At 37.6% G+C, this 25,404-nt stretch overlaps 1 protein-coding gene across 1 annotated transcript; it reads left to right on the top strand.

The window, feature by feature from the left end:
* Nucleotides 1-265: 265 nt before the first annotated feature.
* prph (peripherin) lies at nt 266-25,185 on the top strand. Its single transcript, XM_084394854.1, has 10 exons — nt 266-323; nt 4,281-5,087; nt 14,190-14,250; nt 17,198-17,293; nt 18,743-18,910; nt 18,988-19,113; nt 19,723-19,943; nt 20,030-20,082; nt 23,520-23,593; nt 24,195-25,185. Exons 2-10 carry the CDS (start codon nt 4,594-4,596, stop codon nt 24,261-24,263), a joined length of 1,362 nt encoding a protein of 453 aa, XP_084250980.1. The 5' UTR covers nt 266-323; nt 4,281-4,593; the 3' UTR covers nt 24,264-25,185.
* The last annotated feature ends 219 nt before the right edge of the window (nt 25,186-25,404 follow it).

The raw sequence follows: 25,404 nt of genomic DNA, 5'->3' as shown, positions 1-25,404 counted from the left end.
AAATGCCCATTTTTGAGTGGAAGGAAAATCATGCTGTTTTCGTGCATGTATGTTTAAATGCAAATTAGCTGCTTGAGCTTCTTTCCAGAAGAGGGCGGAGCCTGTACCGCTAGAGCTTTGGATACTCTGCCAAAAACTAAAACGTGTTTGGTTTTGATTATCTCTATCGTGGTCACTCTGACGTGACATTGCAGTTCTTCATCATCATGAAAGTGTATTATCTGCATGCGTTTTAAAGCCCCATCAGTCTAAACTTCTGATATATGGTTTTCTGAGCACACACACCCGAAAACACACGCAAAGAAAGTCAGACGGAGCGTCACGTGAGTATTAAACTGCTCTCTTTTACGTCTTTTTGTGCTTAAACTTTCAAAAACACACAAAGTTCACATACAGTTATGTCTGTGAACATAAACAGCAGGGAAAGAAATCTCATGTGTATATTAGGTCTGTGTATTAAAGTGAATTAAACATCAAAAGAAAAACAGAAAATCACTCACTGCTCTTGATTGAATAACTTTAGTAGCTTTAAGGAGTCGCCGCTAGGAGTCGCTAACCTCTTACAATAACAAAGGCGTAGGTTGATGACGCAGTGAATAAGCGGAATCATGGAACTTGTCGTAATGCCGATGGATCTAATAATGTTTATGGATGAGTGAATACATTCATGTTTTTTAACATGACTGTGGTATGAAGCAGGTCATGATTGCTAATGAGAGACAGATATCAGCGCCACATGCGAGTCCCGCGTATATTAAGGAATGAGGATATTTCATACCAGACTACCCGCAAGTGCTGAATTAGGCTACTACTCACACAGGTCAGTTTATTTGACGAATTAAACTTGTGAGGTAACGCAGCGCTGTTTCACTTGGTCTAACATTACACTATCATACTAAACAGCATTTGAGTGTGTTGAAAGTTATAATGTTATTAGTATTACTAGTATTACTAGATCAACATTAGAATAACATACTGATCACATTCTAGCATTTCATCATGTTGAGCTCTATAACATTGATTAGTTTTATGTACATTTGCTCACCTGTCTAATAAAGCACATGCAAGAGCAGTTTCGCTGTCAAGTCGAAGTTGATCCTCGTTTTATTTCTCCTTTTGTTCCAAAGTCTGCTTGCCATGGTCCATAATGTTTGAACGAAACCAGGGATAACGCGGATATTACTTAATTGACAGGCGACAAGTGACAAGGGACGGGCACTATTTAAAATGTGAATTTCTCAGAATTTACAAATTCTTGGAAACATTTAGGATAATGTAAGTACACAATTGAAAGAAATATATTACACTGTGCAAGTGGTTTTTGGATATTTTGATACAAAATTCTTAGATATTGTATACCTTTAATAAGAATACATTTCTTACTTGAATGCTGTTGTTAAATGGTCTGGCGAAGAAATAAACATGGCGGACTGTGTTCAGCTCACTGTGGGCGGGTCTATGCTAATGAGCCGAGTCCATCAGCAGTCATGGGCGGGGCTTAAAAGTCCCATTGCATGGATTATTTTATTATTTTAGAATGTTTCCTGGGGTGCCCTTATAATGTTAGTATGTTTTTTAGATCAAAACTTGTTATAATTTAGAAATAAAAGGCATATTTCCTAGCCTGATTTTAGGCTCTGATTTGAACGCTCTGTTTGAAGGGGCGTGTCTGCTGTGAGACTTCAGTGTAAACGCCCACTACTGTGATTGGCTGTGAGACTTCAGTGTAAACGCCCACTGCTGTGATTGGCTGACATGCTTGCATATGAAATATCTAGCATATTGTGGAACTCTTTCGAAAACTTTTACTATTACAGCTATTATACGTTTTTACTATTACAGCTATCGAGATTAACGAATCGTGAGAAGTTTTTTAAGTATTTAGATCTATTCCCTTCACATAAAAGGTTGCAGTGATGAGCACTGAGCAGATGACAGCCTGTTGATCGCGTGAATGAAGATCTTATCATTGCAATGCAGTTTCTGTACTCTCACTAATGATTTCACCAATGCAAACATGAGGAAAGTACAGTAAGAGCTTCGTTGTGCAGCGTAACAGCGTCATTGATTTCATATCGAGTTTTGGCAAGTGTCCAGATAAACTCGCGCTGTGTGATTGACAGCTTGGGCGATTGGAAAGGGATTGTTCTTTGATCGTTTTCTGTATGCTATATTAATCACAGTTTAAGTAAGATTATTTTCATCCTAAGAAACGATGTGAAGTTGATCGTTTAGTCACTGGCTTGATTTACTGATGCATAAACGGTATTGAACGACTTTGAGAGAAAGATTATCTGTCTGAACTTGAACAACTACACATCAGAAATTCACATAACCCACTGGTTCTTCAGAGGCTCGGATGAAGGAACTAAAAAAATACCTTTGTGGTAATTTGTACATCCAAACACTGAGCAACTGCCATGATGTCTCTCGAGGAAAAACCAATATCGCGCTCGCGCAGCTCATTTTCTCATGGGCGGGACAAATTCTCTTTGCGGGCATAGAAGAGAAAGGGGAGGTAACCTTTCCCCTTATGATGACATAAGGGGAAGGTTTCTAGATTCGCCCATCTGAGCTTTCATTTTCTCAAAAATACCCAGGGCTTGGTTTACACCCATCAAAACGTCTAGCCACTGGGGGACCATAGGCAGGCTAGGGGAACTCATATTAATGTTAAAAAACCTCATAAAGTGAAATTTTCATGCAATGGGACCTTTAAGCATTTGTGACTCACATATTCTAGAATCTGCAAACAGCTTGTTCTGAGACTCTGCTTATGATTTATGGGGATTAAAGAAAGAGGAGTGGGTGGATTTTTACCATTATGGTGGTTGTGTACACATTGCCGACACACATTTATGTTTAAACATCATGTAAAAGTGAATTTTGCATGTCCCTTTTAAAAATGTTGACGTATCCCACAGATTTTACTTAGAAACTGAAAGTAAATGTGTCAGGGCAGGGGGTGACACTGCATTAAAACTTGAAGAGACATTAAAAGAGAGATATTTAGAAATTCTTGGCAAGGTGTCACACTAATTGCCACATAATTACTGTTAATTTTGCTATATATATATATATATATATATATATATATATATATATATATATGAGATATGAAATGCTTGCCTTAATGTGAAGTTTACTGTATTTCAGTCATGATGCCTTTATTGACTGAGCAAAGGGGGAAAAATTGAAGCTATTTATGAATGATTAATGTGGGCATACAGTGAGCATATCCGTTATGTTTGTGTGGTACAGTGTGCAAAAGAATCATTTAAATAGTTCTACATTTCCTGCAGAATGACTCGGCACATTCACTGAAGAGCAAAGGAATACAATCAACTCACTTTTTAGAAGGCAAAGGCTTGATTTACATTGCTGTATGGTTTGGTTGTCAGACAACATGTTGAATAATCACCTTTTATGTAAATTTAAATTAAAGTAGAATAAATAAATGTTTTTCACTGTGGCAGTGTCCTCCAAAGTAACATATTTTTTGTCTATGTAATTCTTTATTCAATTTGTTTATGTAATACTTAATATCTGAAATGTGTACATTTGTAATTATGTATGTACATTTTGGAAAATGTCTTATGTAACTGTTTTCTTTATCTTGTATAAACCAAATCCAATGAGAGAAGTGACTCTCATTAGATAAATATGTATAAAGGGTAGGCATAATAAGCAAGGCTTCAGCCTACACATTTTTCAGTTATTATGTGTATTTTTTATTTATTATGGAAAATTGTCTGTGAGGGACTAAAAAAGATATACTTTTTTTGTTGAATTAAAAAATTGAAACACAGGACACAGAACTAGAACATGTGCAAACCCACCCAAAACCATCACAAGAACAGAACTAAGCGTTGCTATTTATGAATGGGTCATTGCATTAGTAGAAAAAAGAGAGATGTTTGTACTCTGAAGTGAAAGCTCCAGAAAATTATGATTACAACCAAATGCATTTGACCAGTCAGTTGGGAAATGTTGTGCTTGGTTGTAAAACTTGGTTGTTAAACATGTTCTTGGAGATTTCAGTGAGCGCACATCAATCTTTCATGTGTGTTTATTGCTCCTACAGCTGAGCCCAATTTGGACCCATTCTAGTCCAATGGTCTGGCCTGAAAATTTCTTACATTCTCCCAGCACATTACATTTTCTATGCAAAAAAATAAATAAAAATGCATTCATCCTTTTGCTTTTGACTTTTACTGAAAAATGCCATTATAACATTATAAATGTAATGATTACACATAAAGCTGTTCATTTATTTTCAGTGCATTAATTCACATATCAAATGGAAACCGTCCGAGAAGTGCCTAGGTTGTGCCTGTGAGGGAGTGACTGACCGTATGGATGAATGATGAATAGATTACATGAAAGAGGATGAGATCAGGGGCTCGGGAGACTGGGAATGGGCTGGGCTGGGTGGAGCTCAGATGTACTGACCAGCTTCATGTATAAAAGCCTCTCAGTCTCACATCCTGCCGTGACTCAGCTTTGATCAAAACAACAGGCACCCGGACCAGAAGAAGAGGAAGATACACTACTTAATAATTCAAGAAAAGTACAAGGATTATAGGCAAAATCATGAGTCACTCCTCATATCGCACCTCTTATCAGCGCACTTTTGGGGCGCCTTCCTATAGCCCAGTGTCCAGTCGTGTAGGAGGCCGTTACATCTCCTCCTCCACACCCACCCGCTCGGTGGACTTCAGGAGCCGCTCCAGCGCTCCGGGCCCCCGGCTCTCTTATGATAAAGTGGACTTCTCTCTGGCAGAGGCCGTCAACCAGGAGTTCCTGACCACACGCAGCAACGAGAAACGAGAACTGCAGGAACTCAACGATCGCTTCGCCAGCTTCATCGAGAAGGTGCGTTATCTGGAGCAGCAGAACTCAAAGCTGACTCTGGAGTTGGGTCAGTTTAAGGAGCAGCAGCAGGGGCCGTCGGGACGGGTCAATGAGCTGTGCCAGCAGGAGATGAGAGAGATGCGCAGACAGATGGAGCTCATGGGCAACGATCGAGACCAGATGCAGGTGGAGAGAGACAACCTGGCTGAAGATGTGGCCCTGCTCAAGCAGAGGTGTGTGTGAGGGCTGGTGGGGTGTGTATGCATCTACACGTGACAGATTCTGCATTGTTAATATATCTAGAAAACTTCTGACCTTTAATGTTTGATACTGGCTAGTGTAAGTGGATTGTTCACTCAAAAAATTAATCTTTTGCCTTCATTTTCTCACGCTCATGTCATTCCAAACTTTGGAATACAAAAGAAGTTAATGTTATTGTATGTTTATTGTATGTATATATGTGTTTGGCTGAAGACAGAGAGTCATGCAGGTTTGGAATGACATGAGGATGACAGAATTTTCATTTTTGGGTGAACTAACCAGTTAAGAGAAAATTGGACTAAAAGTTAAAAGTTAAAGTTAAAAGTGACAAAGATTGAGTGTTAAGTGAGTACTTTGAAAAGTGGAGGTACAGACATTTATAGAGGATATTTTGAGCAGCTGATATATTTACAACTGCTGTTATAATGATACCTGTTGTATCTTGTAATTTGGATGCATTGAGATGTTATAGATATAAAATGAGTAGCCTTTAAGGCTACACTGTAAAAAATAAAATCAGCAAAAAAATAAGGCACTTTTTACAGGTGTTTACCTGTATTTTGAATTACGCATTGCATTGTCCTGGCAGAAAATTACTAGTAGCCTATGTTTCTATTGTTTACAGTGAACTTTAAATTTGCTCAGGTTTTTGCTTTAGCTATATGTTTACTTTGATACAGAGTAGTTGGTATAAAAGAAAAGAGATTTGCTTTAGTGGAGAAATTCTGAAATGTGCAGATTTCATTAGAGGTAGGCTAATTAAGATTAGATCTTTTAAAATAACCGTATGTCCGTAGCCTATAATGAAGTTCATGAGACATGGGTGTGGCAGCGAATGAAAGAGACAAAGAAACCGCTGCAGGGATCCTCCCATCGTCATCTGGACTGCGGTTTACAATGTGATAATGGAAGAGACATTTAATCAACTAATGCTTCATAGCCCAATTAAGAATATCATGACGGACCCAATTTCATTCGCGTACTGCAAAAACACAAAAGCTCATACAGATGTGCAACTCATTACTGCTTAAAACTACTTTAACCTCATCACTTTTTGAACTATATTAAAGTAAGTGTTTACGCACGTTTCACACCGTGCACGAATCGAGTGCGTGCGCGAATCTGCAGCCCACAGTAATAATGACGGCATCAGGACCGCGTGTTCCGTCACGCCTCAGATCTGACTGAATTAACGGATGTCACGCAGGGCGTTTTCCCCGAGGACAAAAGGTAAGTGCCTCTTCAAACAAAGAGAAAGTGAAACAACAATATTACAAAATAGGAGGTCAAACAGTGAGCAAAGCACTTAAAAAAATAAAAAAATAAAGTAACACTATCCAACAGACACCAATGGATACGATTATGACATGGTTTTGTTCAATATCGATCATAGATTAATATGTTTTGAGGCAATGTTCGTACTTCCCATGAAGAACATACTGTATTAATATGGTCTGCTAGTAAAATCAACGTGGTTCAGTGTTGGGAATGTGACTTTGGTGTTCAGGACTGTTTGTCAGGAGTCAGCTTATAGACCTTTTAGCCAGCGGGTAATTAAAAAAAATAGTAAAAAAATTAAAAATAAAATGATATATATATATATATATATATATATATATATATATATATATATATTTATATATTTTTTTTGTATTGTAAAGTGTCCCCCCAAAAAATGTAAACATTGTATGTCTAATAAAATTAAACGACTGTAATGTCCAATACTATAGAAAGGCACTGCAAAAATGTTAATCTAAGGCTAGACATGACCTACTAATGTACTAATAACAAAAACACAACTAGAACATAGACAACACTTGTAGTAGGAATAAAATGATAGATACCGATTGATCATATGCACTGTCTAAGGCTTCTAAAATAACGTTTTAAGTTATAAGAAAAAATAAGAGGTGTAAGGATGAACCTTCTAAGTGGCAAAAAAAATTATTTGAATTATTATTTAAATATTGATTATGATTAGTTTTCTTTTTAATTTTGGTCATTTGTCTCTCTGTTCAGTACAAAATAAGAGACAATGTGGGGCTGTAGTTGGACCCCAATGATATAAAGCAGTGGGACTGTTTGATTTATTTACTTGCAATTGCTGTCCTGCGGCAAAACACGAGGGCAAATGTGTTTAGATCAAACAAGGAATAGTGATTGAGTGTGACCTGGACTCACCAGTGAGTGGTGAGATATTTTGGTAATGAAACTATCGTGCCAGAAGAATGGCAGGAGATGTCATATTAGTCTGGTTTCTCGGTATCGACTTGTGACATTTTATTATGTTTTATGCATGCGCATTAAAATTATTATTTAGTGTGGACAAGAAACTTCCGGAAAACCCTTGAAAACGCTAGTGTGGATGGGGATTGTTTTGAAACAAAAACAAAGTTTTAAAAATGATCCAGATTAAAGGTATAGCGGAGGATTTTTTTCTTCCGGGTGGATCACCTATACTATTGGTCCTCCTAATTGTCAATCATTCTGGTGAATCAATCAAACTTATTCAAAAAGTGGAGAGGGCGGGTCTTATCTAAAATTCGGAAAGATCCTCCACTATACCTTTAAGGTTAGGGTAGGCAATTTTTCATAAACATTTTTTGTTATACTAATTGAAAGTCTCTTTACATCCTGATATCAAACAATATTTTAATATCTTCTGTGGAAGTCTCAGGACCAAAAAATGTTCGTCCAATCATTGCATTCGGGCCTAATGTCCTCCCTGCCTGTCATCCTGCTCGCGCAGACATCGTAATCATCAGCGTGTTCAGAGTTATAGACACATTGCTAGTCACCAAGAGAGAATTGCAAACAAACAGCAGCCATCTTTTACCACTATGAGTTACAAGCCTACTAACACACCCAGGAGAACAATCTCCAAACTCAGGAGATGAATTGCAGACCGCGTTCAGACACTATGTCTTCCCGAAGGCTGTAATTAAGGGAACAGCGCAGTCTCAGTGGCTGTGGCGAGGCCCTTCAACGGCACTAAATGACAATCCTTAGAGAAACAATCCTCTACGACAGGCACACACAGGTGAACGCATCTGATGCCGTGTGATTCTGATGAAATCCACCCAGAGGTGTGACTAGGGATGACAACTCTCTACAATGCGACTGAATAATTTGCATACGCGACAAAATGTTCACTCTGGGCGACTAAAAATGTTTATCATTAGCCATTGGCTAATAAATTCTTAGTCCTTAGACTGGCTATAAACTCTAGCCAGTGTGTGTGTTCGAGGCTAGTATAAGTTATATATTTTCACTCGTTGAACAATGACTGAGCTATTTTGCTTTACAGAAACACTGAATGACCAACGATATCTTAAGCACCACCACCAGTCTAAGTTCAGTTATAATGACAAATATGCATTCATATATGGTTACCAAGTTTTAGTTCTAATTACTAAAGTTCTATCATTAAATAGTGCTTGATTATCAAAGATAAGCTGATATGATGGAATCATATAAAAATAGTATATCATTGCCAAGCTATGTGTAGAGGGTTGGATGATGAGGAACGGGCAGAGGAAGGAGCTTGTCTGCTGGAAGCTGGTATGGAGATTTGGAGATGGCACAGTCTGGACAACCCTGGATGAAACACTGAACTTCTTGGGACATACAGGGTCACCAGTAGAGATTTCTGAGCCTCAAGAGGGTCTGATGAGTGTCAGTCAGGGTGACGAGAGCCCAGAGTGAAGTGGACAGAATCTATGAATGTGCATTTGAATGTGTATGAATTAATGTGTGATTTGATCGTCGAGAGTGCATTGGATTGCAAAGATCTCCAGGTTGCCAATGTTGTAGCTCTGCTTCACCGGGGACAGTTTCCGGGTCTGTACCAGTCTAACACCTGAGGAAGAGGGAGGCATCGACTTGCATGATGAATGGGACACTCGGGTCAGGATGCACAAAGATGGGAACACTGGTGAAGGCATCCTTTACACGTTGAAAGTCAGATGAGGCTTGGGTGTTCCAGGACAGAGACTTGGGTTTTGCCTGCAGGAGGGAGGCGAGTGGAGCTCTGTTATGGTGGATGGTAATTATTTAGCTTAGACATTCCTCTGGTCCATTTGTTCCCCCCAGGACTGATATTATAGTAGAGAAAATGGATCAAAGGCTGCTGAAACTCACACTTCTCCATTCTGAGCAAGGCCGCATTCTGGGCTGAAGCCCAGGGGCCTCCCAAGTTCAGGGGCCTCCCATGTTCAGGGGCCTCCCAAGTTCAGGGGCCTCCCATGTTCAGGTTCATGATGAGCTGAAAAGGTCAGATTTTGTCGCTGTATGTCGCTAGTCTCTATACTGTGAAGTCGCTTGTGGGCGTTGATAGTGCTGTCGCGCTAATGTTGGTAGACTGCACGTCTGGCCACATCTATACAAAACACCATCACAAGTGATACAACTATATTATTTTAATTTGACTAGGAATTAGGCTCAAAAGAAACAGTATGCTGTTGGGAGAGTGTTTTTATATTACCACACAGCAGTGTTCAGTAGATTAAATAATTCACTAGATTAACGATCGATCAATCTACAAATGAAACTCACTCATACTGTCATAAATTACTAAAACGTCATCCGAATTTGACAAATAATACATTTTCTTGTCCTTGTCCTAATAGTCAACATAATGCAGGGGAAACGTAAAATGAACTGCAGCAGTGCTAAACTTGCATCATAAAACTACAACACTCGAACTATAAATGTATGAATTAAACTCACTGAGACTGTCGACAGTTTCTTTTCCATGCATCATTTTATTATATCCATGTTTGTGGTTAGTTACAGTCAAATCATATAAAACAGTGAAATCGGCCTCGAACTCTTCTGTCTTGCCTGCACTCGAGACGGTGACGGGGGCTGAGCGCCACTGAAAGGCTTCTTTCCTATTGGTTGTCGCTCGCGAAATTTGCTTCTCATTTGCATAAAGTTGAAATTTAGTTGCTGTGTGTGGTTGTTAAAATAAAGTGTCTTGTGTTTATGCTCAAGTGGGCTCAGTGATATTTTAATAACAATATTATGGTGTTTTCTGGCTCAAAGAGGGAAACCTCACTATTGTAGGTCTCGAAAGAAACTAATGCATTTTGTGATGTAGATTACCTAGATATTACACTTTTTTTTAAATGAGACTATAAATCTAGGGGATGGGGGGCCTACAAGACCTCTCAGCCCCGGGGCCTAACATTAGGTTAAGGCGGCTCTGATTCTGAGGAACAGACGATGCTCCCGCAGCCTTTGCCGGACCCGAAGTCAAGGAGAGCCATAGCTATGAGAGTAATGTAGGAACGGGTCACTGTGAGTTTAGTACACAAGAGTGAGTGTATTACAAGGAGAGTATGAATGGACCTAACTGGAAGATGAGGAGGTCTAACAGGGCATTCTGAGATGATATAGCCACCAGCTCCGCAGTACAGAAAAGGGGTTAACAGAAAAGTGCATAGGATTCTCCTCTGGTTCTGGAGAGTGAGGAGTTCATGAAGGCAGAGCTCGATGAAGCTGTTCAACCAGTTCCTCAATAGCATCAGCAGCTCGTGATGTCCCTGTGATGATGTTGGTGTGGTCTTCTGTCACAGACGCATTGATTCACTGAAGATGATTTCAATAGCAGGGTTTATTGACAGTGGGGTAGAGGAACACAGATGAGTAACAAAATCAATCTAACTGCCAGTCAAATCACCTTTTTTTATATAGCGCTTTTTACAATTTTCACAGCTTTACAGTGATAACAGGAAAATAATGCAACAAAGTTTGTTTCTGCTGTACAGCAGATCTAGAAGAAAATAGCATCATAGTTCAGCTTAAGTATGTTTAGTAATGGTTCAGTTTTGTAGTAAAAAGTTATTAATTTAGTTCATTTATCTGTACAGCCGCTCTTGAGAAAAACCGTGATGTCATCATCCAGCTCGGTTCAGTTCTCACATAATGGTGTCAAAGCAGGCAGATCAATAATATTGTTGAATATATAAAGTGTCCCCAACTACGCAAGCCAAAAGACAAAAGCGACAGTGGCAAGGAACCAAACCTCCATCAGGTGACAGAAAAAAAACCCTTGAGAGTCACACAAGGAACAACACAATGGGACAGTACACAATTTTTTATTAAAGTCTAAACTCAACTCTGTTCATAAATAGCATAGAACTCTAAAATGATCACAAACATAAAATAACAACAAATCACAACAACAATCAAGTCATCAATTATATAGCAAATCACTGACATTTCTCAGACCTAATCGAATGCCAAAAGCCAGATGAGCCAAACGCCTCAAACACAACTGTGTGACAGTAAACACATACTCTGAGAGGAATGCAAGAGTCTTTGAGATTGGTAGCAATTATATTATGAAATGGATACAGCAGTAGTAGGACTCCCTCTACGTGTTTGGCTTATAATATGATTCGCTTATTAAATTTGTCATAAGATCATTTCTCCCAGCCGGTACAAATGTAATCTCAGATGCTTTTAAGCTAATCAGTTTATCGGTTCTCTGACTCTCTTCCTGGTTAGATTTTATATTTATATTACAACCTTCACTTCAGGCATACAGTCTTCAAGGACAGTTTCTTTTGTCTCTTGAGGACTAAGAGTGGTGCAGGTCTGACGTCACGTTGTAGGCCAACCGGCAATTAGCATCACACTGGTTCCCTTGACAAAAACCCAATAGGATTTTCCCATAAGCTTTTGGATTATCACTAAAAACAAGCTCTGTGTTCAACAAAGGTTTATGATACTTGCACGTTTTGTCCATCAAGATAATTATCACAGATGAACACAACTTTTATGAGTTTTGAAGCCTAAATGCAGTCGCCAGAAGTAAAAAGCTAAAAGTAGGCTATAAACGAACTACACCATGGTCCCACGAGTTCAACGTCACCATCGCTAAGCTTCCGACAACTCTTTACATTTTTATCTAAAAACATTTTCCCAGAACGTTTGAGTTAGAATAGTTTATAAGAGCAGTATAAGCATAACGAGGCTGTAAAAGCGGACTGAGTTTACCTGTTCGTCGTGATGACGTTTAATCTTCCAGACAGCCTATGTTAGCTGTTAGCAACCACATTTTACACGTAACAGCTTAAAAAAAATCACGAGTGGGGTAATACTTATGTATTTTATGTCGTAAAATAAAACGTGAAAATGTCTTGAGCTTGTGTTCGCCACAGACCTTATTTCAGCCTTTCAGAAAATCCTTCTTCTGGACTTCTGGACGATGGAACCGGAAGTGCAAAAATGCTAACTCGCTTCCGCGCTTTGGCCTACAAAGTGATGTCATACCTGTACTACTTTATATCGCTTTTTCACTGCGTGGTACGACTCGGCTCGGCTCGCTATACTTTGGCTCAGTTTGCTTTTCTACTGCAATTTAGTACCGCTTCAAAGTGGATGGGATTATATACTAATCGTTATAGTTACGGCCAAGGGCGTATATTTGGTTTGAACATTGGGGGGGTTGAAGTTTGGGTATGCCTCCTTTTCATGTGATCATGGTATAAATATTGGGGGGGTTGTAATGCATAGATTTAAATATTGGGGGGGTTATCTCCCCCCCAACCCCCCCACAAATTACGCCCTTGGTTACGGCGCCTCTATTGTCGTGACATCATCGTAAACGCGACACAAACAAACGCACAACATTTGATGTTTTTCACTGCAAGATGAAGATGTTTTTTTTAGCGGGTTTGGTGTCTCGCGCGTCGTAAATCCAATGACGCTGGTAGTGATGATTCTCTCTGACCAATCAGTGATCTGCAGTGTTTACACGTCACATTTTAGTATCGGTACGGCTCGCTTGAAACCTCAACTGAGGTGGTACTGTTTAAAGGGTAACTCTCGCCAAAATGTAACCTAGGGTCTTTTTGTTAATCTACCCGAGGCAAACTTTCGTTTAAAAGCATAATTAGAATGGAAACACCACTTTTAAGTTTGACCGTATTTTCTTTTTCGGTCAAATTGCCTTTTGAATGGGAGTGCTTGGGGCACTTCTATGATAGCATCAGAAATCGCTATTTTTAAAACACTAAGAAGGCTCGACACAACATGAAACTGTGCTGGAAGTCTCACCAGAGGCTCTACACATGAACTCCAGCATTGACAACATTGTTTGTGTACACAGAGTTTACTAAAAAGAAAGATTTTACTAAAAAGAAAGAAAGACAACTCACTGTGTTTCCGTCCGCCGGCATTTTGTCACTCAAAAATAGTCGATCTCCGAACGCAACGTAACATGAGGAGAGTAAAGATGGAAAGCTCCTAAAGCTTAGTTCCATATAAATTCACAGATAATTTGTTGTTTTGTCGTTAGTGAAAATCAGTATTGACCTTGTATTTGAAAAAGGATCCTCATGTAAGAAGCAATACTAAAATTCAGAGTCAGTTCATTCGCATTCGGAGATCGACTATTTTTGACTGTCAAAATGCCGGCGGACGGAAACACAGTGAGTTGTTCAAAATCTTTCTTTTTAGTAAACTCTGTGTACACAAACAATGTTGTCAATGCTGGAGTTCATGTGTAGAGCCTCTGGTGACACTTCCAGCACAGTTTCATGTTGTGTCGAGCCTTCTTAGTGTTTTAAAAATAGCGATTTCTGATGCTATCATAGAAGTGCCCCAAGCACTCCCATTCAAAAGGCAATTTGACCAAAACTACGGTCAAACTTAAAAGTGGCGTTTCCACTCTAATTATGCTTTTAAACGAAAGTTTGTCTCGGGTAGATTAACAGAAAGACCCTAGGTTGCATTCTGGCGAGAGTTACCCTTAAAGTGAGCCGTACCGAACCGTACGATTCAGTGGAAAAGCAACATTAGTCATAAATTGTATATAATGTATAAGGTATAATTGTATAAAATGTATAAGCTAAAGACTTCAGAGAATATCACAAAACACAAATGGTCACCCAACACAACATCAAATAAAAGATAGATTACAAGATTAAACCCAAGTTTTTTGTGTGAGTGAGTGATTCTAACAGCACACTAATGTATAAGTAAATTTTCTGTTACTCCCAACAGGGAAAGGTTTTTATTATTATTATTGAAGTGGACTTATATTTTCTCTTAATTGTTTGCAGGTTAAATGAGGAGATGCAGAAAAGACAGGAAGCTGAAAATAACCTGAATCTCTTTCGTAAGGTAAAGCGATAATGGAAAGTATATCTCACAATATGCACTTCTACTGAATGCTATCTCTGAGCTTTATTGTTTTCATACAGTCATTGTCATACAGTGGGTATGAAAAAGTCTACACACTTGTCACGATGTCTGGGTCTTAGGGCTTCGCTCGCGAGAGAAAAAAAGAAAATTCTGTCATCATTTACTTTTTATGTTTCACAGAAGAAAGAACATCACACTGTTTTGTATAGACACAAGGGTGAGCATATGATGACAGAATTTTCATAAAATAGTGCTTCTAGTAATGTTTACACTTTTAATAATATCTAGAAACAGATATAACAATAATGGCAACACTTTAATTTAGAGTCCAACCCTTACTATTAACTACTTGTATGGAAGTAAAATAATGTCAAATGTTTTTGAAACAAAAAAGCCTGTTGAATTGCACTACTTGGAAAAAAATAGGCATTGCATTAACCATGCTTGCATTTTAATGCATTGTATTTTTAGGGCTTGCATTTTTATGGGCTGAAAGTCAACATGGTTGAATATTTAAGCTGTGAATAGTTCAATTAAAAACATTTCAAACACATTTTCATTATTAAAAATTCAATAATCCATATTCACCTTTCATATTTCACTTCCAAAATATTCAAACTGTTTAAAAATACAACCTATAATATTCAACAGACATTTTTCGGTCCATTTTATTTCGCTTTGCAAATTCGCTTCCACAAATTCAGTGGTTCAAATTCGACAGTAAATTCAACATTGACGTCCAGGAACTGCAGGAAAAGCAGTAGATTACCGAGCATACTCTCCATCTGCTGTTAGTCGAGCTCACCAGCAGAGGGTGCAAAAGCGCGTGTTGTAGACGAAGACCAGCAACAGTTAGAGCAAGCCATTCATTCATTAAACTCATTTACAGCAATGTAAGTGTATTTGTGATTATTATGACGGCGGTTTTGTGTTAAATTCAGTGTCTTCACGGTTACTTTTAGCCTACATGCATATTTCTCTACCATGAACAAGATTTTAATGTTATTCCCTGATGCGGATATACAGATCCAATGTTACATTTTTGAGGTTGACATATATTTCTCTTGGTTGTTTAGTTGCCTTAACTTTATATTGTGGCGATGTGCTGCATGCAGGCTATTAGGTTTCCCTCAATACTTCAGGATTCCCCTGCTGGACATATAAAACGCTTAACGTAGCTTAATGGACTAATTACAGTGATATAAAAGACCAAACTCGCAGGCAAGCAGATGGACTCAACGCGCAAAGCTTAATGCTGAGCGTTTCCCAGTGATTTGACTGGCACAAAGTTGGCTTGGCGTTGGACATTCGCACATTTAGGGACCGTCTCTAAAGTGTATACGACATTGGTATACACGTTTCTAACTTCAATCGCATTTGAGTAGAACGACTTACAGTCATAAAACCAACTGTTAAGTGTTCATGTAGTGTCAGGCATACTGCGCACCCTTTGGATTTTTGATATTTATTCAAATAAATTAAAGTTTGCTATTGAAGTTAGAAACGTGCCAATGTTGTATGCAACTTTGGAGACGGTCCCTAAATGCGCGAATGTCCAATGTCAAGCCAATTTTACATTTATTAGGCTACATTTAGTCATTTAGCAGACGCTTTTATCCAAAGCGAATTACAGTTAAACTAACAATAGTGGGACAACAATATGCAAGTGCTATGACTCTTCCCAGTTTAAGCTAATGCAATACACGTAGGCAGCCTATATATATATATATATATATATATATGTAGAGAGAGAGAGAGAGAGAGAGAGAGAATAGAATAGAAGAGAAAAGAAAGTGTTAGTATTAATTGATCAAGTGTTGATTTTGTGCCAGTATCACGAAACGCTCAGCATGAAACTTTGGGTTTCAAGTTCATATTCTGAGTCCATCTGCTTGCCTGTAGCCTAGTAGCCTACAGCCTACATCCCCAATAAGGTGCGAGTTTGGTCTTTTATATCACTGTATTAGTCCATAAAGCTACATTAAGCGTTTTGTCCCGACGGAAGGGGAATCCTTGAGTATGAGGAATTGAGGGAAACCGATTATAATCCTGTTCATGGTAGAGAAAGCTGATAACATGTAGGCTACACAGGGAAAGTAACAATGAAGTTATTGAATGAAACATAAACACAGCTTTTGTGTCTTTATCATCTTTTCCGCATATATACTGACACAGATAATCATTTTCATTTTATGAATGAATGGCTTGTTCTGTTGCTGGTCTTCGTCAACAACACGCGCTTTTGCACCCCCTGCTGGTGAGATCGACTAACTGCAGATGGAGAGTATGCTCGGCAATCTACTGCTTTTCCTGCAGTTCCTGGATGTCAGTGTTGAATTTACTGTCGAATTTGAACCACTGAATTTGTGGAAGCGAATTTGCAAAGCGAAAAATGCCTGTTGAATATTATAGGTTGTATTTTTAAACAGTTTGAATATTTTGGAAGTGAAATATGAAAGGTGAATATGGATTATTGAATTTTGAATAATGAAAATGTGTTTGAAATGTTTTTAATTGAAATATTCACAGCTTAAATATTCAACCATGTTGAATTTCATCCCATAAAAATGCAAGCCCTAAAAATACAATGCATTAAAATGCAAGCATGGTTAACGCAATGACTATTTTTTTTCAAGTAGTGCAATTCAACAGGCTTTTTTGTTTCAAAAACATTTGACATTATTTTACTTCCATATACTTGCTTATTAGCATGCATATTATTAGGATATTGGCTGTTTATTAGTACTTATAAAGTACATATTAATGCCTTATTCTGCATCCCTTAATCCACCCAATACCTAAACTTAACAGCTACCTTACTAACTGTTAATAATAAGCAGTAGATTAGGAGTTTATTGAGGCAAAAGTCGTAGTTAATAGTGAAGACGTGTTCCCCATACTAAAGTCTGACTGTGTGTGTATGAAGGATGTGGATAGTGCTACACTTGCCCGTCTGGAACTGGAGAGGAAGATTGAATCTCTGATGGACGAGATTGAGTTCCTCAAGAAGATGCATGATGAGGTGAGAGACATGGAAAATGAATGAATGATGAAAGTCAAAAACCTGCCTGCTTTTTTACTCATGATATCTTTGTGTGCTGCTTAAACGAAACTTATATATGTGCTTTCTGTTACCATTGCATTGACTATCGAAATTAACATCAATTCAGTTTGTAAGAACAAGTCAAATTTCTAGTATAGTCTATTCGTAGTTTTCACGTGACATAACGCCCTTATAGGAACGCCCACCTGAAAGACTAAACAATGCTTTGCTCCACTGCCTGGTTTAAGTACTAATGTAGTAAGACCAAACTAAATATAAACACTTTATTGATGATGCATAATATAAACAGGCCAACAGATTTTTCCATAGAAAACCATTATCAAGAAAATGCTTAACCGTTTATATACTGGGCTCATTTGATTACCTGTTTATATGTATCATCAATAAGGTGTATACTGAATTTGATCTTTAAATAACACTGTTTTAGACACTTAAAGTGTTTTTCTCATTAAGCATTTTAGAACGTCCTGCTGTTTTCAGTGATTGAAAGATATGATGTGCATTTTGTTCACATATTTTTTTTAAACATTTTTTTCACATTTTTTTTCATTTAATTTAATTTTCAAAAAATTCATGCACTTTTTTTAATGCAAGTACAGCTCAAATCTAATTTAATGGGGAAACACCGAAATCTTTGTTTCAGTAACAAATGAGTTATAACATATATCAGTGGTATCATGGTAACATTGTTTCTTACTCTCAAGTAACAAACACACAAAAAGCCCATGCATATTCCATCACAAAAAAATGAGTTCAAGTCAGTTTCATTTTATGAAGTAAAAGTTTATTTTTCAAGTATAGCCTACTTTATGTAGTAAGTAGCTACTAAAATCAATGTACCAGTATATTTATTCAACATTTCTTGAGACTCACTTTTTAGTTTATAAAAGTTTACTATTAAAGCGATAGTTCGCCCAAAAATGAAAAATCTGTCATGATCACTCACCCTCATGTTCTTCCAAACCCGCAAGACTTTCGTTCATCTTCAGAACACAAATGAAGATCTTTTTGATGAAATCCGAGAGCTTTCTGTCCCTCCATTGACAGCTACGCAACTACCACTTTGACGCTTCAAAACGTTTATAAAGAGATCGTAAAACTAATCCATACGAATTGAGTGGTTTAGTCCAAATTTCTTTTAAGAGACATGATTGCTTTATAAGAGGAACAGATTTCGTTTAGGCTTTTATTCAATTTATTCTCTCAATAAAATTAAAATATCTTAATTTGTGTTTTGAAGATGAACAAAAGTCTTACAGGTTTGGAACGACATGAGAGTGAGTCAATGATGACAACTTTGTTTCACATTTTGGGTGAACTATCCCTTTAAATGTACCTTTAAGTCATTTAAAGTGTAACAGTATAGTACTATTTCAATAATTGCATGTATTATTTCTTAAAATGTAGGAAATTCAGGATGTGCATGTGAGCGTTCAGAATCAGCAGCTGAAGATGGAGGTGATGGAGACGTCCAGAGGGCCTGATCTGACCGCGGCGCTTCGAGACATCAGAGCTCAGTACGAGACCATCGCCTCCAAGAACATGCATGAGTCTGAGGACTGGTACAAGTCCAAGGTGAGTGTGTGTGTCCTACTGATGACAGCACAATACTGCAATGCACACTGATCGTCTTCATGTGTTTTCTCTGTTAGTTCGCAGACCTGACCGATTCAGCCAAGCGCAACGCTGAGCAAGTGAGACAGGCTAAACAAGAGACCAATGACCTGAGGAGGCAACTTCAAGCCCAGAACTACGACATTGATTCTCTCAAGAACACTGTACATATGAAAACCTAACCTCTTACTGAACAGTCATGTGCATTTCTGTAGTCATCATAGTTCAAGGCCGTAACCACGTCTTGAACACTGCATGTAAACACACTCACTGTTAAAACTAAAGCATTCGTCTTCTGTGAACAGTAAGGCCCGCCTTCTTTGATCTGATTGGCCATTTTTGACATGAGCACAGTTAGATTTCACAGTTAGAAATGTAACTTTTGGGCCATTTTTAATTATGACTATGGTGGTTACGGCCCTGTTATAGTTAGCTTTATATACAGGTGAAACTCGAAAAATTTGAATATCGTGCAAAACTTTGTGTATTTCAGTAATTCAAATTAAAAGGTGAAACTAATATATTTAGTATATTAGCATATGCATGATTATACCTTTCAGAGGGCTGACATTTCTGTCATTTCATTTGATTTCATGTGATATTCAAATTTTCTGAGATTTTGAATTTGGGGCTTTCATAAGCTGTAAGCCATAATCATCAAAATTATAACTTTTGCACGATATTCGAATTTTTCGAGTTTCACTTGTAAAAACAATATAAGTCTTTGGGACTCCCTTATTTAGAGACATAATTGTGCGTGTTTGTGCCGGTAGAATGAGGCTCTATTGAGGCAGATGAGAGAAATGGAAGAGCAGTTCGCTGGAGAGGCTGGAAACTATCAAGAGACTGTGGGACGTCTAGAAGAGGAGATACAGCGCCTGAAGGAGGAGATGTCACGCCATCTGCGGGAATACCAGGATCTGCTCAACGTCAAGATGGCCCTGGACATCGAGATCGCCACCTACAGGAAACTTCTGGAAGGAGAGGAAAACCGGTAAGAGTGACGCCATAGAGCCGCTTGAACAGGTTTCTGCATGTTTTACTCCTGGTAACTGATGACCTTTGTACTTCGTCTTTCAGAATTACGGTTCCTATCATGAAAATGCCTTCAATGAGTGGACAGTTCAGTGGTGGTGAGTCTATCATAACTTATAAAAGAATGACCTGGGGCCTCATTTATAACCGTTGCGTACGCACAAAACAGGCCCTGAGAGAGGCGTACGCCACTTCCGACGCATAAGTTGTGATTTATAAAAACAAACTTGACGGGAAAATTTGCGCACCTGGACGCAAACTCTGACCCATGCATACGAACGTTTTGGAGACGGAGCAGTTTGGCGACACCGATGGTGAGCTGGAGTTAAATGTCTTTTTGGTCACTTTTAGAGATGATACAAAATATAATTTCTCTCACCAAGCCTGTCACTTGAAGCAAATATCCATCCCTTCTTAAATGTCCACGCCAGCGAGCGCGCTGGGCCGTTTAGTGAAACTGACGCAAATAACAGTTTAAATAAATAAAATAATGATTTAAACTATGTTTTACTTCTGATATAAACATTTAGATTAAATATGCCATTCAAATGAATGGAGTTTAACACTTAAACATGAAATCATTACTGAGAAGTTACAACATTTTTTATATTCAATCAATAGAAATATTTGTTGTGGATGCGATGTTTTTGAACACTTTTCCTGTGGCGTGTTTTAATGTTTTAACCACAGAGATGATTGCTTATCATGATAATACCAGATTGTCTGAGAAAATAGTTTCGTGCAAATAATGCCCAAGGCCTATCTGTTTCCATTAAAAATATAATCAGTTAAAAATACAATTCGGCCAGTGGAAAAGATTGAGAAAAACTTTCTCTGAAATGTTTTTTACACTATTTGATTTATGTATTCAAAAACAAGGCAAGGATAGGCAACTACTTGATTTTTATTAATGTAATGTGTCTTGTACCGTTAAACGTTATCACGTGGATGAATAATCATATGCAAATGATATGCAGATGAGGATCTGCATAGTAAAACTAGGCGTTGTAAGCTCCATATATGGTTATTTCGGGGTGGAGACGCATGTGCGCACAATCTTCCGCTGACTGGGATTTATAAAGTGAATTCTGCGCAGGTTCTGGCGTACGCATGGTTTTATAAGTCTGAATATTTTTTTGCGTACGCCATTTTTGGCTTTCGGGCGCACGTACACTTTTAGTAAGGTTCCTACGCACAGTTTTATAAATGAGACCCCTGGAGTGTTTATTAGGGGCCAAGAACAGAAGGTGCGTAGGCGCCACCTATTGTAATCGTTGGCTTTCTTATTATTTATCCGTTTCTTCTTCTTCCACTCTGGAAGTCTATGGCAGCCCATAGAACCGCTTGCGGGAAAGTTATGAAATTTGGCACACAGATAGAGGATAGTCTTAGCTGTCACCATAGCAAATTTGGAGTCTCTAACTCAAAAAAAGATTTTTTCCTCTCATTCCTCGGCTAAGACGATTCGATTCGTCATGAACAAATTTTCCGCCATTTTGAATTTTCCGAAAAAACGACTTTTTCGAACTTCACCAAACTTCAGATTTTCACCAAAATTTAATCATATCATCTTCAGGTCGCTGCTCAGATTTTCCCGAAAATTTAACCAGATCATCCTCAGACAATGGCGACAAAAAGTTATGGGATTCAAGTCGATTTGTCGAACCGTTTTCGAAAAATGTGCAAAAAAGACTCTATCTCCTCAACGTATTGTATTTAGACCACTGATCTATATAGAATGACATGAGATATCCAGTCATTATATAGATCAGTGATTTAGACCAAACTTGGTCCATGTCATCACCAGCATGACCTGAGGCTACATGCTGCGTTTCGTCTTAATAGATTCTTTGGGTCATGCTGAGAGCATAGAAACCAATTTTTGCAATAGTCGGCCAAACTTCCTGTCCACCATTTAGATTTTCTTTAAAAAAACAATTTTTTCGAACTCCTCCTTGATTGGTCTGATTTTCACCAAATAATCTTCTTTAGACCATGCTGGCAAATTTCTTTTTTTTTTTTCTGTCGATAGGCAAAACATTTTTGTTTACTGCATTAACAAATTAAGACATGATGCCAAAATGACTCTGATGCTGTATTTCCGCAACGCTTTGGCATATTGACTCCAAGCTTTGCATGTGTCATTGTTACCTCAGTCACCCACATCACATCAATTTGGTCGCAGCGCCACCTTTTGGTCGAAAGTGAAAAATCTAAATACTAGTGCCTGTATTTATGATTTTTCAGCCATTTTGCCTTAAATCATCTTAAGTGAGTGCCAAATGGATCTTTACATTGGTTAGTCATGTGATTATTTTTAATGGGATTGAGTTTGAATGTTTGGCTGCCTGATGAAGGTCGTGAGACCGAAATGTTGCTAATAAAATTGTGATACTCATTTGCAAGCACTGATAGTGTGCGGGAGCTCCTTGTTTTTATAGCCTAAAATCATCTTACAATGTCTTTAATTGCTCGTTGTTGCAGTTGGTCTGATCCTCCCAGCCATGTTGGCATGACTTATGATCTTTGTGCTTGGCCCTGATAATTGCTGCTTGCAGATATATTTATTATTATTATTATTCAACCCTAAAAAGTTTTTGAAAAAGGAGGAAGAATCGCACGTACAGACCAGCCAGGCAAGCTATAACAGAATGTGTTTTATTTGAAATATTAACTTTGCATATACAATACTTGTCATTAGTGTTTTGATGTTTATTAATGGTTTTACTTGAAATTACTCTTGGTGTAACAGATGATAACAGTATGGAGTTTAATATTGGTTTACAGGGGGAAACATTATGAATGAAAGTTGACAATAACAGTTCCTATATTGTCCTATGGTTAGAATAACCTCAAATAATATAAAGTATATATTAATTGATGCCATACAAGAACCATTTTTGGTGGAAAGTTCAGATTTTTCCACTATAAAGCAACTTTGTATTTGAAAGTTTCTACACTGTAAAAAAGAAAAGAAAAAAATTGCTGCCTTAAATTTTTAAGTACAATCAACTTGGAGGTTTAAGTCATTTCAACTTAAATTACATTAAACTGACTTAAAGTGGTCATAACTTTTCTTTTTTTTATGGATGTTAATGGATCTTTATGGAACCATCAATGCTAATAAAATTATGATTTCTGAATTTTCATTTGTCATGTTGTAATTTGTAATTGGTAATGAGCTGCAGTTTATAAGTAATCTAGCCATCACTGACCACAACTTTGAAGTTTCAAAAAGCAAATAAAGGCGGCATAAAAGTAATCCATGCGTTTAATCCCAGAATTCAGAAGCTAGCTATCCATGAAAATCTACTCCTTTTCACTTCAAAATCATGATGTGATTTATTACGATCACAATGTCAAGCTTCAGAAGACAATTGTTTCCAGGTCTCTATACTCAAAACATATCATAACCATTTCCAGACATTCATCTGTAACATTTTTTAATAATTTTTTACTACTAAATCATAAGCTGTTTTACTCCACCTTTGCATCATATTTGCTGTGTGTGTGTGTGTGTGATGTCTTTGAACAGATTATGGTCAGTTTTCTGACCCTGGATCTGGAAAGAAAGTCCTAATCAAGACCGTGGAGATTCGTGATGGAGAGGTGAGGAACTCCATCAGCAGATCTAGTGATTCTAGTGAAGTTCTTCAATAATAAAAGAGACTGCATCACATTTTATTCTCATTTTACTTCATTTATAGCAATGTTTAATGTTACATCTCTACGGAAGCGTATTGCATTCACTTGAGGAAAAATAATCTACTCTGTTTTTATGAATTAACGAGTTAATTATCTCAGAATTATGAGAACATTTTTCATAAAAAATATTTGCTGTTTTTCTGAATTAATGACTTAATTATCTCATAATTCTGAGATCATTTTTCATAAAAAATATTTGCTCTGTTTTTCTGAATGAATTATAATTCTGAGATAATTAACTCGTTAATTCATAAAAACAGAGTAGATTATTTTTCCTCAAGTGAATGCAATACGCTTCCGTACATCTCTCTATATTAAATGGTATTAAATGTTTATGTTTTGTTTGTTAAATGAATATTTGCAGCAACCCAGACACTATAACACAGTGTCTGCCCAGATCCGGCCCACATCTGGAATCCACACGTACCAGATGTGGGCCGGATCTGGGCCGGATCTATGTTGCTGTCTGGGAAACATCTGATTGATTCCTTTCCTCATTGCTCAGGTGGTGAAAGAATCTACAAAGGAAAAGAACCGAGATGAGAAGAAAGATTCACACGGTCAAGGAGATTAGAGCGTCTAGATAAATAAATGCTTGACTTATTGTGTGTTGCAATTTTAAAGGGACTCTAAGAGTAAAATTTAGAGTGTTGCTTGTAGTGTAGTGAATAATCAGCAAATGTTTGACTCAGTATTGTGTATATGATGGTGCTATTCACATATACAGCTCTGGAAAAAATTAGGAGACCACTGCAAAATTATCAGTTTCCTCTGGTTTTACTATTTATAGGTATGTGTTTGGGTAAAATGAACATTTTTGTTTTATTCTAGAAACTACTGACAACATTTCTCCCAAATTCCAAATAAAAATATTGTGATTTAGAGCATTTATTTGCAGAAAACGACAACTGGTCAAAATAACACAAAAGATGCAGTGTTGTCAGACCTCGAATAATGGAAAGAAAATAAGTTCATGTTCATTTTTAAACAACACAATACTAATGTTTTACCTTAGGAAGAGTTCAGAAATCAATATTTGGTGGAATAACCCTGATTTTCAGACACAGCTTTCATGCGTCTTGGCTTGCTCTCCGCCAGTCTTTCACACTGATGTTGGGTGACTTTATGCCACTCCTGGTGCAAACATTCGAGCAGCTCGGCTTCGTCTGATGGCTTGAGACCATCCGTCTTCCTCTTGATCACATTCCAGAGGTTTTCAATAGATAAATAAATGCTTGAGTTATTGTGTGTTGCAATTTTAAAGGGACTCTAAGAGTACAATTTAGAGTGTTGCTTGTAGTGTAGTGAATAATCAGCAAATGTTTGACTCAGTATTGTGTATATGATGGTGCTATCAACATATATGTGCATAACATGACTGCCTTATCTGAATAAATCACGTGTGTAGACTAACTCTAGATACCCAACAAACATCAAAAACAATATTTCAGAAGCTCACGTCAATATAATCTTCAAATAAAAGTGAATGTAAACAGATTTGGTTTGTTGTCTATAATGGAGGGTTTGAGCATGCTTGGTTATTATAAATGACCCAAGGAGAATTACAAATGATGTTGATCATTTTAAACTGAAATTTCTAAATAGGCCTTGTTGAAGAAAACTGGCCCTTGAAGTTGTAAACTTTATATTTAAATAAAACCTTTGTCATTTGGTGTTAAATTACACTTTACCTTGATGGTCCACTTTAGACACTC

The sequence above is a fragment of the Rutilus rutilus genome (genome assembly GCF_951802725.1).
Source record: "Rutilus rutilus genome assembly, chromosome: 22".
NCBI lineage: Eukaryota > Metazoa > Chordata > Actinopteri > Cypriniformes > Leuciscidae > Rutilus > Rutilus rutilus.
Note: the sequence above shows the minus strand (reverse complement) of the source record. Positions and strands in the feature narration are given on the sequence as shown.